General features: G+C 51.0%; 1 protein-coding gene across 3 annotated transcripts in view; it reads right to left on the reverse strand.

Moving 5' to 3' along the window:
* Positions 1-10,767, reverse strand: part of Rnf212 (ring finger protein 212) — a 34,262-nt gene extending 23,495 nt beyond the window's left edge. For all 3 annotated transcript variants that reach the window (XM_078020805.1, XM_040292857.2, XM_078020804.1), the window contains exons 1-3: positions 10,580-10,767; positions 5,065-5,126; positions 4,241-4,315 (exon numbers count right to left, since the gene is read on the reverse strand). In XM_078020805.1, the coding sequence (XP_077876931.1) occupies positions 4,241-4,315; positions 5,065-5,126; positions 10,580-10,688 (246 nt within the window). In that variant the 5' untranslated portion in view covers positions 10,689-10,767. The remainder of the gene's footprint in view (positions 1-4,240; positions 4,316-5,064; positions 5,127-10,579) is intronic.
* Between the last annotated feature and the right edge of the window lie 2,918 nt (positions 10,768-13,685).

Here is a 13,685-nt window from a genome sequence, read left to right on the forward strand (position 1 = left end):
GCCCTTCCCCAGCAGACCCCCTTCTGTACCCACAGGCAGGTTCCATTTGGTAGGGAGGCTCCTGCCTGCTGCCATGGCCAGCTGCTATCCAGAATGGATGCTTGGCACAGATGTCCCTCCATAGGGAAGGCCAGCAGGAGGCCAAATGCAAACACAGATGAGCCTGTTCCCTGCCAAGGGCTGTGTCTCCCTGGTGATGTTCCTGTCGTCCTGATGTGGAAAGGCACAAGACCCCACTGACTGGACCTCAGCATGTCATCACTCTGACAAGGGGACTAGCTGGAGGGATGGCCTCCTGGCCAACCAGCATAGCCAGGGGACAACCTGAACTTGGTGCGTGGACTGGGTTGGGTGGGTAGAAGAGCAGGAGCAGAAGCCCAGGGAGCCTGGCAGGCTGTGAGCACGGAGCCTGTGGCTGTCTGGACTGGAGCCAACACTGCTGCTTCACAGGCTTCCGAGCACCCATGTGGGAGCTGAACAGTGCTCTGTGACACTGAAGAGTGAAGCTGTGACCTGCAAGCAAGGCTTCAGACCACGGGTCACACCTGACCCATGCACCTGCCACCATGTGCCTAAGTTCTACCACCATTTGGCGCACCTCCCCAGGGACCATGGCTGCCTGGGGGCTGAAGTGGGGTCAAGTTGGCTTCCTATAAATCTCTCATGTCACCAACCTCGACCATCTGCTGGTGACAACAGATACACTGGAGTGCTCGGCATCTTCCATGATCCTTAATTTGGTACAAAGAGGGAGCCAACAGATACTGCCCTGACACTGCGCCTGCGTCCTAGGGACAAGCTGTGCTGAGAGCCAACTCCAGGTCAGTGGGGTCAGCATCCTCCTCAAAGCCTCTGAGCTTAGGACTCAGGATCTAAGAGAGCCCATGGCTCTAGAAGACCAACTGCAGAAGATGACCAGGTGCTGCCCACCAAGAGTGGTGTGGAATCCTCGTGATGCTGCAGGCCATGACCCTGAGGGCCATCCGTGAGCACGCTGGGAGGTCTCCAGTTCTCTGGCGGAGGTGCCTACCTGTATCAAACTCACTCCTCACAGCCCAGCTCCTGCAGCTTGTCTCACGAAGCCACTCCAACCCTGCAGGGTGGGCCCCGCTCCTCTGGCTGCCCAGGCTCATGGGGCGGGGAGGGGGGGCTCCGTGGCAGACACACTGCCTGACTGTGGAGGGCCTACTGGTGTCACGTCCACACTGGCAAGACTTGACCACAGGGGATTTGCTTTTCCTATCTTCTCTGCCTCAGACTTGTTCAGGGAAGGCCAGATAGAGCCCTCCAGGTTCTAGTCCTGACTGGGGCCAGGTGGAGCTGGGAAGTCCTGGCAGCAGACTGAGGACCACACACAGCTGCCTGTCTCCCATCCATCCACAACAGGTCCTGCGCCTGCACAGGATGGGAGCTTCATGTGATGACCTAAACCACATAGTGCTGTTAGCTTTGGGGAACCCTTGGGGACCAAGTGTGTGGGCTCGGGGCAGCGGGCACTGGGGCAGAGGAATGCTGCTCCTGCTTTGTCATGGTTGTTTCCAGGAAAGGACTTGGGGAGGGCAAGGCCTCAGTGGCTGACCTGCCCTGTGTAAGGCACATGCTGGTGTGGCGACAGGACCACAGGGAGGGCGTCCCTGGGTCCCAGAAAGCTCATTGAAGGGAGGAGACAAGCACAGGCTTCAGGGAGGCTGGTGAGCTGTAAAGGGACTGCCCTGTGCTGTGGAGTCCAGGGAGTCCCTAGAGCAGATGGGGCAGACTGGACCCCAGGCACCCAGGCCACCAACCTGTATCCCTCTGAGGCCTCACCCAGGCCTGCAATCTCACATCATCCCCAGGGTTTCTGTAGTCCTGACCATGGAAGGATATTGAGCCCCAGAGACTAGAGATGCTAAGAAAGAAACTGAGGGCTGGGCTGTGACTCAGTTGTAGAGCGCTCACCTGGCACGTGCGAGGCCCTGGGTTCAATCCTCAGCACCACATAAAAATAAATAAAAATAAAGATATTGTGTCCAACTACAACTAAAAAATAAATATTAAAAAAAAATAAGAAAGGGGCTGGGGATGTGGCTCAAGTGGTAGCGTGCTCGCCTGGCATGCGTGCGGCCCGGGTTTGATCCTCAGCACCACATACAAACAAAGATGTTGTGTCTGCTGAAAACTAAAATAAATAAATAAATATTAAAAAAAAAATAAAGAAACTGAGTCTCATTTTGAAGAGAATAAGCCTTCTGGGTTGGATGGGACTGGGTCAACCCCAGGGCTGAGGAGGTGCCACACTGGACCAGCCTGCTCAGAGCGCTGCCCAGGGCTCACACATCTTCACACGACAGCACACAGCCTGGCGAGAGACTGCAGGAGACTGAAAGCCATGAGGCAGAACAGGCTGCAGGAAGAGCAGCATCCCCAGAGGCACCTCAAGGTTCTTGGCACGGGTGCTGGGTGTTTCTGGGTCGAGAGCAGTGGCTGCTGGGTCAACACATGCCTGGGCTGACTGGCTTGCTGTCCAGCAAGAGGCACGTGTGCCTGGGCTGCAGACCCAGAGCTGGCAAGCCCTCCTCAGACAGAGGCCGCCATGGGAGGAGGAGGTTGGGAAGGCAGGGGCCCAGGAGCCTCTGGAGGGTCCTGGCCCAGGTGATCCCTTGATGCTGTCCTGGTGCAGGTCCCAGGACCTCAGCGGTGGCGTTCGGTTTAGTCTCCAGCCAGCTTAGCAGTCTAAAGTTGCTGAGGATCCAGAGAGCTTTGTGAGGGTTTACCTGTCAATATTCACCCTACTAGAAATGGAGGCTGACAGAAATCTAGGAATACTGTTTGGAAGCAATAAGCCCGTTACGTCACGTAAATAACCACTGTACCATCGGTCTCTGGAGAACTCCCCCCTACGCTTACCAGAAATGTGAGTGCAGAGGTCAGCACAGCCACAGCTCAGCTATGAGGCAGCCACTCCGAGGTGGGGGGAGGTCACCAGGCCAGCCTCTGCCATCCAGGCTGGAGCCGCAGGCCTCCATGGCTGGCCTGAAGCCCATGAGGCACAGGGCAGAGTGGAGCCAGGTGGGCATCCCAGGCAGCTCTGGTCCACTGTCTTCTCTCCTGAGAGGCACTGGCCCCTCTGGAGGCTGCACAGGGAAGTGCCCAGGAACCATACTGCCTGCGGTCCTGAGTCGTGAGGACCTCCTATTTCACCAACTCACATAACTTCTGGCCTGCAGGGACTCAGCCTGAGTATGGGGCCTGCAGGATGGAGCGGAACAGGTGGGCAGGAGTGTCCTGCTCTAGATGTCCAGGTCACGCTCACCTTGCATTCTGGAGCCTGTCTACCTGTGACTCAGCTTTTGTGTGTCCCTCCCTGGAGGACATTACTTTGGCACAATTTGAGAGGGGAGTAGCACTGGGACAGCTCTGTCCTGTGGGAAGTTCAGGCATCACTATGGAATGGGTTCCTGGAGAGGGAGAGGTAGTGTGGAGGCCTGGCTGGCCACAGCCTGAACACAGGGCTAACAGCCAAGGAGGATGCTGCTGGGGTCTACTGAGGTGGCCGCCTGCTCTCCCTTGGCCTCCTGCACTGCTGGAGGCAGTTCCTGGCTGTCCTCCACTCAACCTGGCCCCAGGTGGGGTAGACAATGTTGGTGTGCACCGTATCTTTAACAGAATGGGTGCAGGAGGAATGAGGTGGGGCAGAGGATGACCCTCCTTCCTGGATTGTTTCCCTGCAGACAGAAGACTGTAAGCTGTTCAGTGACATCCAGGGCTGGCACAGAGGACAATGACACACATTAGTCCATACTGAGGTAGGAGGGCATGGACTGAAGCACAGTGTGTGTCGGTGGGAGGAGGGTCTGGAATAAACAGGTGGAGGAGCTCCCGGGAGGCACTCCTCAGAGGAGCCAGAGAAGAGGTGTCTGGAAGGGAAGGGCCCTGGAGCCAAACGCCACCAAGACTCAGATGAAGTGGGGACGTGGGTCCTTGGGTGAGTATGAGCAAAGGACAGTTTCAAGAAGAAACCTACTGCCTGAACCCAGAGAACCCAGCCCAGGAGCTTCTCAGGACACAACAGAGGTGGGGAGTCCCAATGTGCCACCCAAACACAAGCAGCAGCAAAATGGATCAAACACTGTGTCAAAATATGAAGTTTTGTGCTGGAAAGGCTGTACCTCCAACAAGGTGAAAGGCATCACAGATGTAAGTACCTGCTGCCCTACCAGGGACTGGCCCTGTCTCGGAGGTGAGCAGCACCACGGCTTACCTGGGCGGTCTCCTGGGAGTATTTCCTGCAGAGTCCGTCAATGCCCATGAAGAAAGCCTGTATGTCCGAGTCGGTCTAAAAGAGAAAGCAAATGACTGTAGGCTTACTGCTTCTAGAAAGAACCACAGATGACCAGCCCTGACCTCCAGGTGCACAAGGAAGGTGGCTGCCCCTCTAGGACTGTGCAGGGCAGTGGGAAGAACTCAAGTCAGAGCCAACTGGCAACCCCTGTGCCTCAGGGCCCCACTCCTTCCATGCCCAGGGAGAATATGCTCCAAGACAAGGGGAAGAAAAGGAGGGGAACGGGGGGGGGGGGGGGTGGCTCAGCAGTAGAGCGCTTGCCTAGCATGTGTGAGGCCCTGGGTTTGATCCTCAGCACCACATAAAAATAAATAAATAAAATAAAGATGATATTGTGTCCAACTACAACTAAAAACAAGTTAAACTGGTGTCTTCTGTAGACAGGACCAAAGGCATCATTTCAGGCCATCCCCAGCAGGGTTTGGACTCCTTCACCTACAGGACCTCAGGGACAGCTTCCCCTCTCAGGGAGCTGGCCTGGGCTGGAGCCATCGTTCCTACCCACTTCCACTTCCAGGGGCACAGTACAATCCAACAACCCTGCACAAGGCTGACCTGGGCCCAAGAAAGGAAGCTGTGCTAAGGTTTTAGAAACAAGATCCTAACTGAACTCTGATTACCCAGATAGAAAATCCAGTTAAGTTAGTAGAACAAATGAAAATTTTAGTACCACACATGACTAAGAATCTCAAATTAAAAGTACTACTGTGATTAATACTTGAATTCCACAGATTTCAACTTACATGTTTTGACAGCAAAACTGTACGACAAGGAACTTTACAAATCAAGCATTCATCCTTTTTACCTATAAAATAAAACAGACTTTGTTGCATTACATTGCAGTGTTTCTAAAGACATACAAATGTGGACATGCTAATGCTCCTTTAAGAGACTTGCAGCACCACAAGTCCAGACTCGGGTGAGGGTGGCTGTAGACAGCTAAACACTTTACACAACCATCCCTTTCCTCCTGTTTTGCAAATATGCCAACACAGAGCCTATTAAGAGAGAACACTTAAATTAAATCCACCACAGTCACTCCTTGCAACTAGATCATACAGTGATGTCCTAATTTAAAATTCCAACTATTTATAATGAAAATGGCTCCTACAACCCACCCAAAAGATGAAATGAGTTTTGTTCTTCCCCACTGGGCCTCCCCACATGACATCACACGAGGCCTCCACTCCATGGAGGGCCACGTCCCCACTCACTGGGCACCATCTCACTGCCGTGAGCCGGTCCTAGGGCCTGAGGAGGAAAGGTCAGCATGCCTCGCCTGCCCACACCCAGCTCACCCAGCTGCCCAGCTCCAGCTCCAACTCCAACTCAGCCCTGGTTTACCACCTCCTCTCCGTAACACTCAGTGTCATTCTGGAAAGTGGGGCTCCAGTAGCTGGTCCTCAGCCCTGGCTCTCCATGGAGAGACCCATGCCCAGGTCAGCATGTTGCCTGGTCACACCTTGGACCCCCACAGCACTCAGCATCATTAAGAAGTCAGCCCCTCCCAAGCATGGTGGAAAACCCCACCGGCCACCTCCTCAGACCCTCTGGTTTCAGTTCTCCACTGGTCAGCATGGAGCCTGGGGCTGACAGCCATCACCAGTTCACAAGCGCCTTGTCCTTCTAGGGAGCACACTCCACCCAACTGGACGAGCCCAGCTGGTCAGTGTAGCTGGGAACGGGGCACTCCACTGGAAAGGTGGTGCGACAGATCTGCAGACTCCAATCTCCTGGGTCTGCCACACTGTGCTGCAACCCATCTGCTTTTCTTGTGGTTTTAAACAGCATCTGTGGGGATGTTCAATGAGGGGCAAAAGCAGACCCCACTTGCAACCCACTGTTTCCCTGCCTTCTGCTCTGGACTCACCAGCAGAAACTCCCAGCTCACTGCCTCTTTCCTCTCCATCTTGCAAGTCTGTGTGGTCATCACTCTGCCCCAGTTCCCTGCACTGAAGGGGGCAGGGTGTGCATTAAATGGTCCCTTCCCAAAGCCTCAGAAATGGCCTCCTTCCCTCTTTTCACACTCAAGGCACCCCCTCCTAAGAACATCCACCTTGACAGCATGTCCCTCCCCACTTTCTTTCTCTGCAGATTCTGGAGTTAGTAAATTCCTCTTGTGCAACCCCCAAACCAGAAGCTGCTCAATTAAGATTACAGAGCTGTCTCATAAAAACCCAAGTGTTCTGGAGTGGGAGGAGGGCTGAGGCTCAACAGTGGAAATCATTCACAGCTCAGACAAAGTGGTTGATATCTGATACACAGGGCTTCTGAGGCAACTAAAAAGAACCAGTCCAAGAAGAGGACCCTGATGAGCAATCAGCAAAAGTGCAAATAGCCGGTAGGTGCACAGAAAGAGAATCCAAGGCACTAATGAACTGCGAAAGCCAGCATGACATGTCTTGACATGTGACAGGCACCCACATGTCATTACTGGGGATCTAAATGGATACACCTTCTCTGGAGGGCAGCTGGTCTACCTTAATGTGTACATACCAAGGCTGGAAATTCCACTAGGATGTATATATTTCAAAGGAAAAAACCAAGTAGGTGAGCAAGTAGTGTGTAGCAACAACATTTCAGGAAATCTAAATTTCTAGTAGGGAATCAAATAACTCAGGGCATAGTGACTAAAGATCTTTTAAAACCTTAAAAATGATGATATAAACTTATTTTAAAGGAAAGATGCCCTAGTAATTAATGAAAGCAAATTACTAAATGGCATACACACGTGTATCACTCTTTATTTAAAATTTTGCATCTATAGGAAAAAGTCTGGGAGGAAGTACACCAAGAGCCTAAAGAGGGCTTATGAACAGTGGATAGCCACGGCTTGGCTCTGCCCAGAACTCCCACCTCTTTTCACCTTTTATTGTGTGTCCCTGAACTTGTTGTGCCCCCAGCACTGTGTCTATGATCTCAGCCAACTGGAACCTGCTTTAGCCTCAGGCTCCGAGAGCCAGAAGTCCCTGGGAATTTCCCTATGTCCTAGGACCTCTACCAAGCAACAGAGTTGACAGTGAGCCCTGTCTCTGTACCTCCCGACACCACAAAGGCAAGTGTCTTTGTCATTTTAATGTCACCTTAGATCATCAATGATGGATGCCACAAGTCCATCAGATACATCCAAACACTGCTATTTGTCTTCACTGGGAAGTCCAGTTCATTGACACCTCTACTTTCTATCCCCCCCCCACACAACCTTTGGAGGAAGCAGGCAGCTGAGGGTGTGTTTGTGAAGGGTATATAATTTCCCCAGTCCCCAGCTTCCCATCTGCCATGAGGTGGGCCACCTTGTGCTTCCAAGTGCTCCCTGACATGATGTTCTGCTTTACCATAGGCCCAGATACAATGGGAGACAGATGATCATGAACTGAAACCTCTAAAACCATTAGTCAAAATTAACATTTTATCCTTTCAAGTATGTCTGGCATATTGTCACAGCAATGGAAAGCTAACACAGAAAACTGGTACCAAGAAGTAGGGTTGTTGCTGTGACGGTACAGAAGTCTTTGGAGGTGGTTTGTGAGGAGATTCAGAAAAGTCTAAAAATGCAGGCTAGAAAAAACTTGGAACGCCATAAGCACAACTTAATGGGCAACTAGTAGGATCTCAGAAGACCAGAATGCTGATAGGAATAGATAGTAAAAACTATGCTCATGAAGTTTGGGCTGGAAATGAGGATTCTACTGGAACTGAACTAGAGGCCACCCATGCATTCTGGCAAAGAACTTGTCTACATTTTGTTCATGGCCTGAGACTGTGTGTGAAGCTGAGTTTAAAGGTGATGGACTAATTAATCTGGTGGAAGAAATTTCAAGGCAGCATTCAGGCTGTGGAATGGGCATTGCTGGCTTCTTTTAGTCAAATTTATAGTAAGAATTGGAAGCAAAAAGCTGAATGGAAAGATCTAAAAAACTGCAATTTGGCCAGAAAAGGAGCACACATAAAGTTGAGCAAGAAGCATTGCTAAAGGGCTTAGCACCAACAAAAAGAAACCAAATGCTTTGTACTAAGACAATAGGCAAGATGCCTGAGGACATCTCAAGAACTGACTAGACCCTACCTATAGTAACCCAAGAGTATGAGAAGAATAAAACTTGTTTGAAAGACTTTTTTTTTTTTTTTTTTGTGAGTGCCTGAATGCCCTGCTCCCGTGGGCCAGGTAGGAAGTTGTTTCCCTAGGATTTGTTTCACTGTGTTCAACCATTCAAGCACTCAAAGGCCACTGCAGCCACAGTCTGAGGGGGCCCAGCTGCTGTTCAAACAGACCCTGCCATTGTTCACGAGTTGCTGGTTTTGCAGGCATGCAGAATGTAGGAATTGTGGGGTTGCAAAAGTTTCTACTCAGGTTTTAGGCAGTGAGGCAGGCTTACAATGCCTGAAGGCAGTCTCAGAAAAGGTAGTATGTGGAGCTTTAAGAATAAAGCTAAAGATGCTATGGAGAGCCCAGAAAGAGATTCCAGAAATAGACCATCTCCAGAGCAAAGCCACAGACAAGGAGCAGAGACAGTGCAAAAGAATGGCCACGTAGGATGGATGCAGCTAGCAAGGCCACAGGGGCAGGGCTGCCCAACACCTTTGGGGCCCACATCCCATTATCACACGGACATATGCTGGACACGGAGCTACTGGATTTAATGTTTGCCCTGTTATGTTTTGGTCTTGTTTTGTTCTGATCCTTCCTTGGCATTCTCCTATTCCTTTCTTTTGGAATGGGAATGATTATCCTGTGTCATTGGTTGTTGGAATAATGCTTTTGATTTTCACAGGGCTTATAGCTAAGAGTCTCAGAGGAGACTCTGGACTCGATTTTGGAGTAATGACGGAACTGTTGACTATGGGAATTCTTGGAGATGGACTGAATGCAATTTGTATTGTGAGGTGGACATGAGCCTTTGGGGGCTAGAAGCAAAATGTTAAAGTTGGACCTGGAATATTCCCCCAAGGCTCATGTGTTGAAGGTTTGGGAGGTGGTGAAAACTTTAGGACTTGGGCCTTAGGTGGAGGAAGTAGGTAACTGGAAGCATGCCCTTGAAGGGTATATCTTGTCCCCAGTCTGTTTCCTAAAACCAAGGGTGAGCTTCTTTGCTGTACCATGTGCTCCTCACCATGATGTTGTCTCACCACAGACTCAGAAACAAAAGAGTCAGGTGACCATAGACTGAAATCTCCTCTTTTTGTTTTACTCAGGATCGCAACAAAGGAAAGCTAACCAACACAGTTCCCAGAATATGCTCCAAGCTGTCTAATTCCAGATCCACATATACAATTGCCTCCATCTCCTCCCAGGACAGCGCTCACAGGATAGTGTTCACATATGAAGTTGTGAGCCTCATTCCACCCAGCTGGTCCCTTCTCCAGAGTTGAGCAGGGAAGCCCCTGCTTAGTTCCCTGCCTTGCTTAACTCAAGTATGCTGAAAATCCACTTAATATCTTCCAAACCCATCACTTCTCTCCATCTCACAGTCCCATCCTATCCTCAATCACTCTCACATGTTCCATTGTACAGTTTTTCCTGAAAATGTTCTCACTCCAAAATACTTTTTCCCCAAGCTGCCACAGAAACTTTGGATTTAAATACATACCTGAAATTCAGCAACTCTACTCCTGGTCCTATCTACACCAAACAAAAATCAGACACGAGCAAGAGTGTTCACAGTAGTACCATCTGCCAGACAAATCTGGAGGCACCCTACATGCCCATCAGTCCATCCGATGAGTAAGGTGTGGTGTACCATACAGCAAGGACAGCAGATGAACCACAACATGCAAACTGAGAGGAATCTTGCAAGGAAAGCTTGCACGCTGTATGATCCCACTGGTGGTATTCCAGCCTACGGTCATCCACGGAGGGAGTCAGGGCAGCAGTGCCCAAGGACCTTCCAGGTTTGGTGCTGGACTATATCCTTGACCATGACCCCATTTCTCAGGTTGTGCTGCTTTGTGAATTTTCACAATTGCTCTTTTTCCTTGTATTAACTCTACCTCATCAAAAAAACATTCTCAGAAGGAATTTAGCTCATCCCTGGTTGTGTAACCCTCTAGCCTGCTCCAAACCAGGAGTTCCCGTCCGCTGTGGGGTTTCCCCCTTCCGCGGGGGCTTTGTAGTCCCCATACTCCGGGCTCTGCCCTTGGAACCGCCACCCCATACTCCTCACTCCATCCAGTCCCTCAGGGATTTCTGCTCCTGGGGACCCCGCCCCCCCCCCCCCCCCCCCCGCTCTGCCCCTCAGGCACGCCCGGCCCCACCGAGACCTTTGCCGAGGCAGGCGTCACAGTACACGTGCCCACAGCTGGTCAGGCTGAAGGACGATGTCCTTCTAGGCGACTGGAAGCAGTAGTTACAGAACACCCAGCTGGCCATGCTGTTGCAACTGCACAGCTGGTGGCGAGGCCCAGAACAGCGCGAGGTCCTCGAGGCTGGGATATGCTTCCAGGCCGGCAGGCAGCTCTGCGCCTGCGCACACATGGCCTTGCGCCTGCGCACCAAGCGCGTCCCGCCAAAACCCCAAACCCACGCTAGGGTGTACCTATAGTGTGGGTGGGGAGGCAGGTAGCTCTGCGCCTGCGCCCACACACGCCCTCGCGCCTGCGCACCAAGCGCGTCCCGCCAAAACCCACGCTGCGGCCCTCTTCACTGTTTCAATCCTCGCCTCCTTTGCCAAGCCAATGAGGAGGAAAGTTTTTGCTTTGTTTCTTGGTTATTGTTTTGTAGTTGTAGATGGACAGCATGGCTTTACTTGTTTATTTTGTGCAGCGCTGAGGCTCGAACCCGGGCCTCGCTCGTGCCGGCGAGTGCTCTGCCACTGAGCCCTGGCCCAGGAGCAAGGGTTTCGAGGAGGAAAGAAAGCGTTTTATTGATCTGCTAGTACAGGGCCCCCTGTCCCAAGGCTGGGGCTCCCTGCCTGCTGTGCAGGCTCGGAGAGGGCCGCAGGCCCAAGTCCTGGGTCTACTACCAAGTGCCTGCGCGGGCCCGCGCCCATCCGCGGTCGGGTTTCTTCCCTCCGTGGGTGCTGGGGCTTTTCTGGGCAGCGAAGGACAGGTGGCTTAGGCTGGGAGGGGACATGTGCGTCTTGCTTTCCTGGAAACCGCTTGGTTTCAGAATGAGCCCCTGCGGTGGAGCGTGCCCCCTGCAGCCTGCGTCCTCCTGGGGTGGCCACCAGTGTGCGCCACCGGGGCCTGAGTGCTCGGTTTCTGGCCATCAGCCTGTCCCGTTGCTGGGTAAGCAGCAAGGGGCCTGTCTCCATGGCCACCATGACTGGAGGATAGCCAGAGGTGGATGGCCAGAAGATGGGGCAGAGGGTGGTATAGCCTTGTCTCCATGCCCACTGGGAACAAGCGGACAAGGTGACAACCACAGAGACTGGCCAGAAGGCAGAGCACACGTGAGCTCCATTCCCACTGGGACCTGGTGGATGGTCATGGCGGTGGCACAGTGGTCCAGCCCTCCGTACCCATAGTGAGAGAGTTGATGAGGAAGAGTTGATGGCCAAGTTGGGGGGGGAAGGCTCTGTATCCCGTTGAGGGTGGTACATGAGGGATGGATACCAGGCTGATCAGGGGCCAGAATTAGCTATACCCATCTGGACAGAGGCTCTCTCGCCCAGTGAGGAGGTCCATGGGAACAGGGTAGAGGAGAGTGTGGCTGCGGAGTGTCTAATCAAGGCCTCCGGAGACCAAGCAGGAAGCATATCTGATTTTATTGCACCTGTATATATACTCAGGCAGTAGCTAAGCAGATTACAAGCAGCCACCAGTGCAATTTCTGCTAACTGTCCTTGCAGCAACCAATCAAGGAGTGGGCCATGGAGCAAGTGCAGGGACTGCAACACATGGCCTCACACGCAGGGCTATCCCTATGGGGTAACCAGCCTGGGTCTCATGTTCCTAGCTCAAGGGGAATGGCCTGCCACTCAGATGCCCTTAAGGTATGCCATGTTTGCAGTTCTCCATGTACTTGTTCCCACACCCATCCTAATGGGAAGGGGCAGGAGATTAGGGGACCACAGAGACTGAGGGAGCTACAGGGTCCTAGCCTTGAAATGGTGGGACCTGGAGATTACCAGGACAAAGAGGAAGGAAAGTGAGCCAGGGGACCAGGAGGTCTGGTCTTAGGAGGACTGAGTGAACCAGGATCTGGGAGTGACAGGCTCACTGTCTGGGCTGTGGGACAGAAGCAGATTGGGATGGGGCAGAAACTCAGCTTGCCTCCAGCATATGTATATGTGAAGGGGCTTGAGAAGATTGTTTCCCTTTTAAAATAATAGTTGGGGGAAGGGACTCAACTGTATTTGCAATTTCTAATGAGATTAGAATTATTTCAAAATTAAAAGTTAAAAACACAAAAAAGTTATTTATTTTAAATATTTTTAGTTGTATTTGGACAAAATATCTTTATTTTTTAAATTTTTTAGTTGTAGATGGACACAATATATTTGCTTATTTATTTTTATGTGGTGCTGAGATTTGAACCCAGTGCCTCATGCATGCAAGGCAAGTGATCTACCACTGAACCACAACCCAAGTCCCACAATATCTTTATTTTATATATTTATTTTATGTGGTGCTGAGGATAGAATCCAGGGCCTTGTATGTGCTAGGTTAGCCCTCTACCCCTGAGCCACAACCCCTGCCCTACAAAAGTAATTTTTTAAAAAAATTTTTGAGTTGTTGATAGACTTTTTTTTTTTAAACTATGTATGCAGTGCTGAGAATTGAACCCATATCCCATTCTCAGTCTCAGACATGCTAAGCCAGCACTGAGCTGCAGGCCCAGCCCCCAAACATTACTTTTAAAATAAGAGGTCCATTCCTTGACTAATGCTGCACCTGCCTTGGCTTTGTGCTGTTTGTAAGAACTGATGGAGAACTAGTGAGAAAACATGGCTCAGGAAAATTGCCTTGTTTGTGTGGGGAAGGTGCCTCTCAGGGAGTTAGGAACTAGCAGAATGGAAGGGAAGGGTGACTATTTCTTGGATGTGGCCTGGGGACAGGGTGTATTTGCTCTCGGTAGTGCTGTAGCTGTGAGCCTCAAGTGACCACTAAGTGCTTGGAAGGTGGCTGGTCCAAATCGGTGATACTAAGAGTGCAGCCTATAACCTGGTTGTATGGTTGAAAGAAGATAAAATATCTCATTAGTAACTCTGTTGAGTATGTTTTAAAATGGTAATATTTTTTATATATTGGGTTAAATATATGTCACTAGAGTTGATGTTACTTTTCTTAAACACCCTTTTTATTGTGGTGACCAGAAAACTTAAAGTCACATATGTAGCTCACATTGTAATCCTACTAGACAGTGCTGATTTAAACTAAGTTTAAAAAAATAAGATAATGTGCTTACTTTATAAAATTCAGAAGC

The sequence above is a fragment of the Ictidomys tridecemlineatus genome, chromosome 9 (assembly GCF_052094955.1).
Source record: "Ictidomys tridecemlineatus isolate mIctTri1 chromosome 9, mIctTri1.hap1, whole genome shotgun sequence".
In the NCBI taxonomy this organism is placed as follows: domain Eukaryota; kingdom Metazoa; phylum Chordata; class Mammalia; order Rodentia; family Sciuridae; genus Ictidomys; species Ictidomys tridecemlineatus.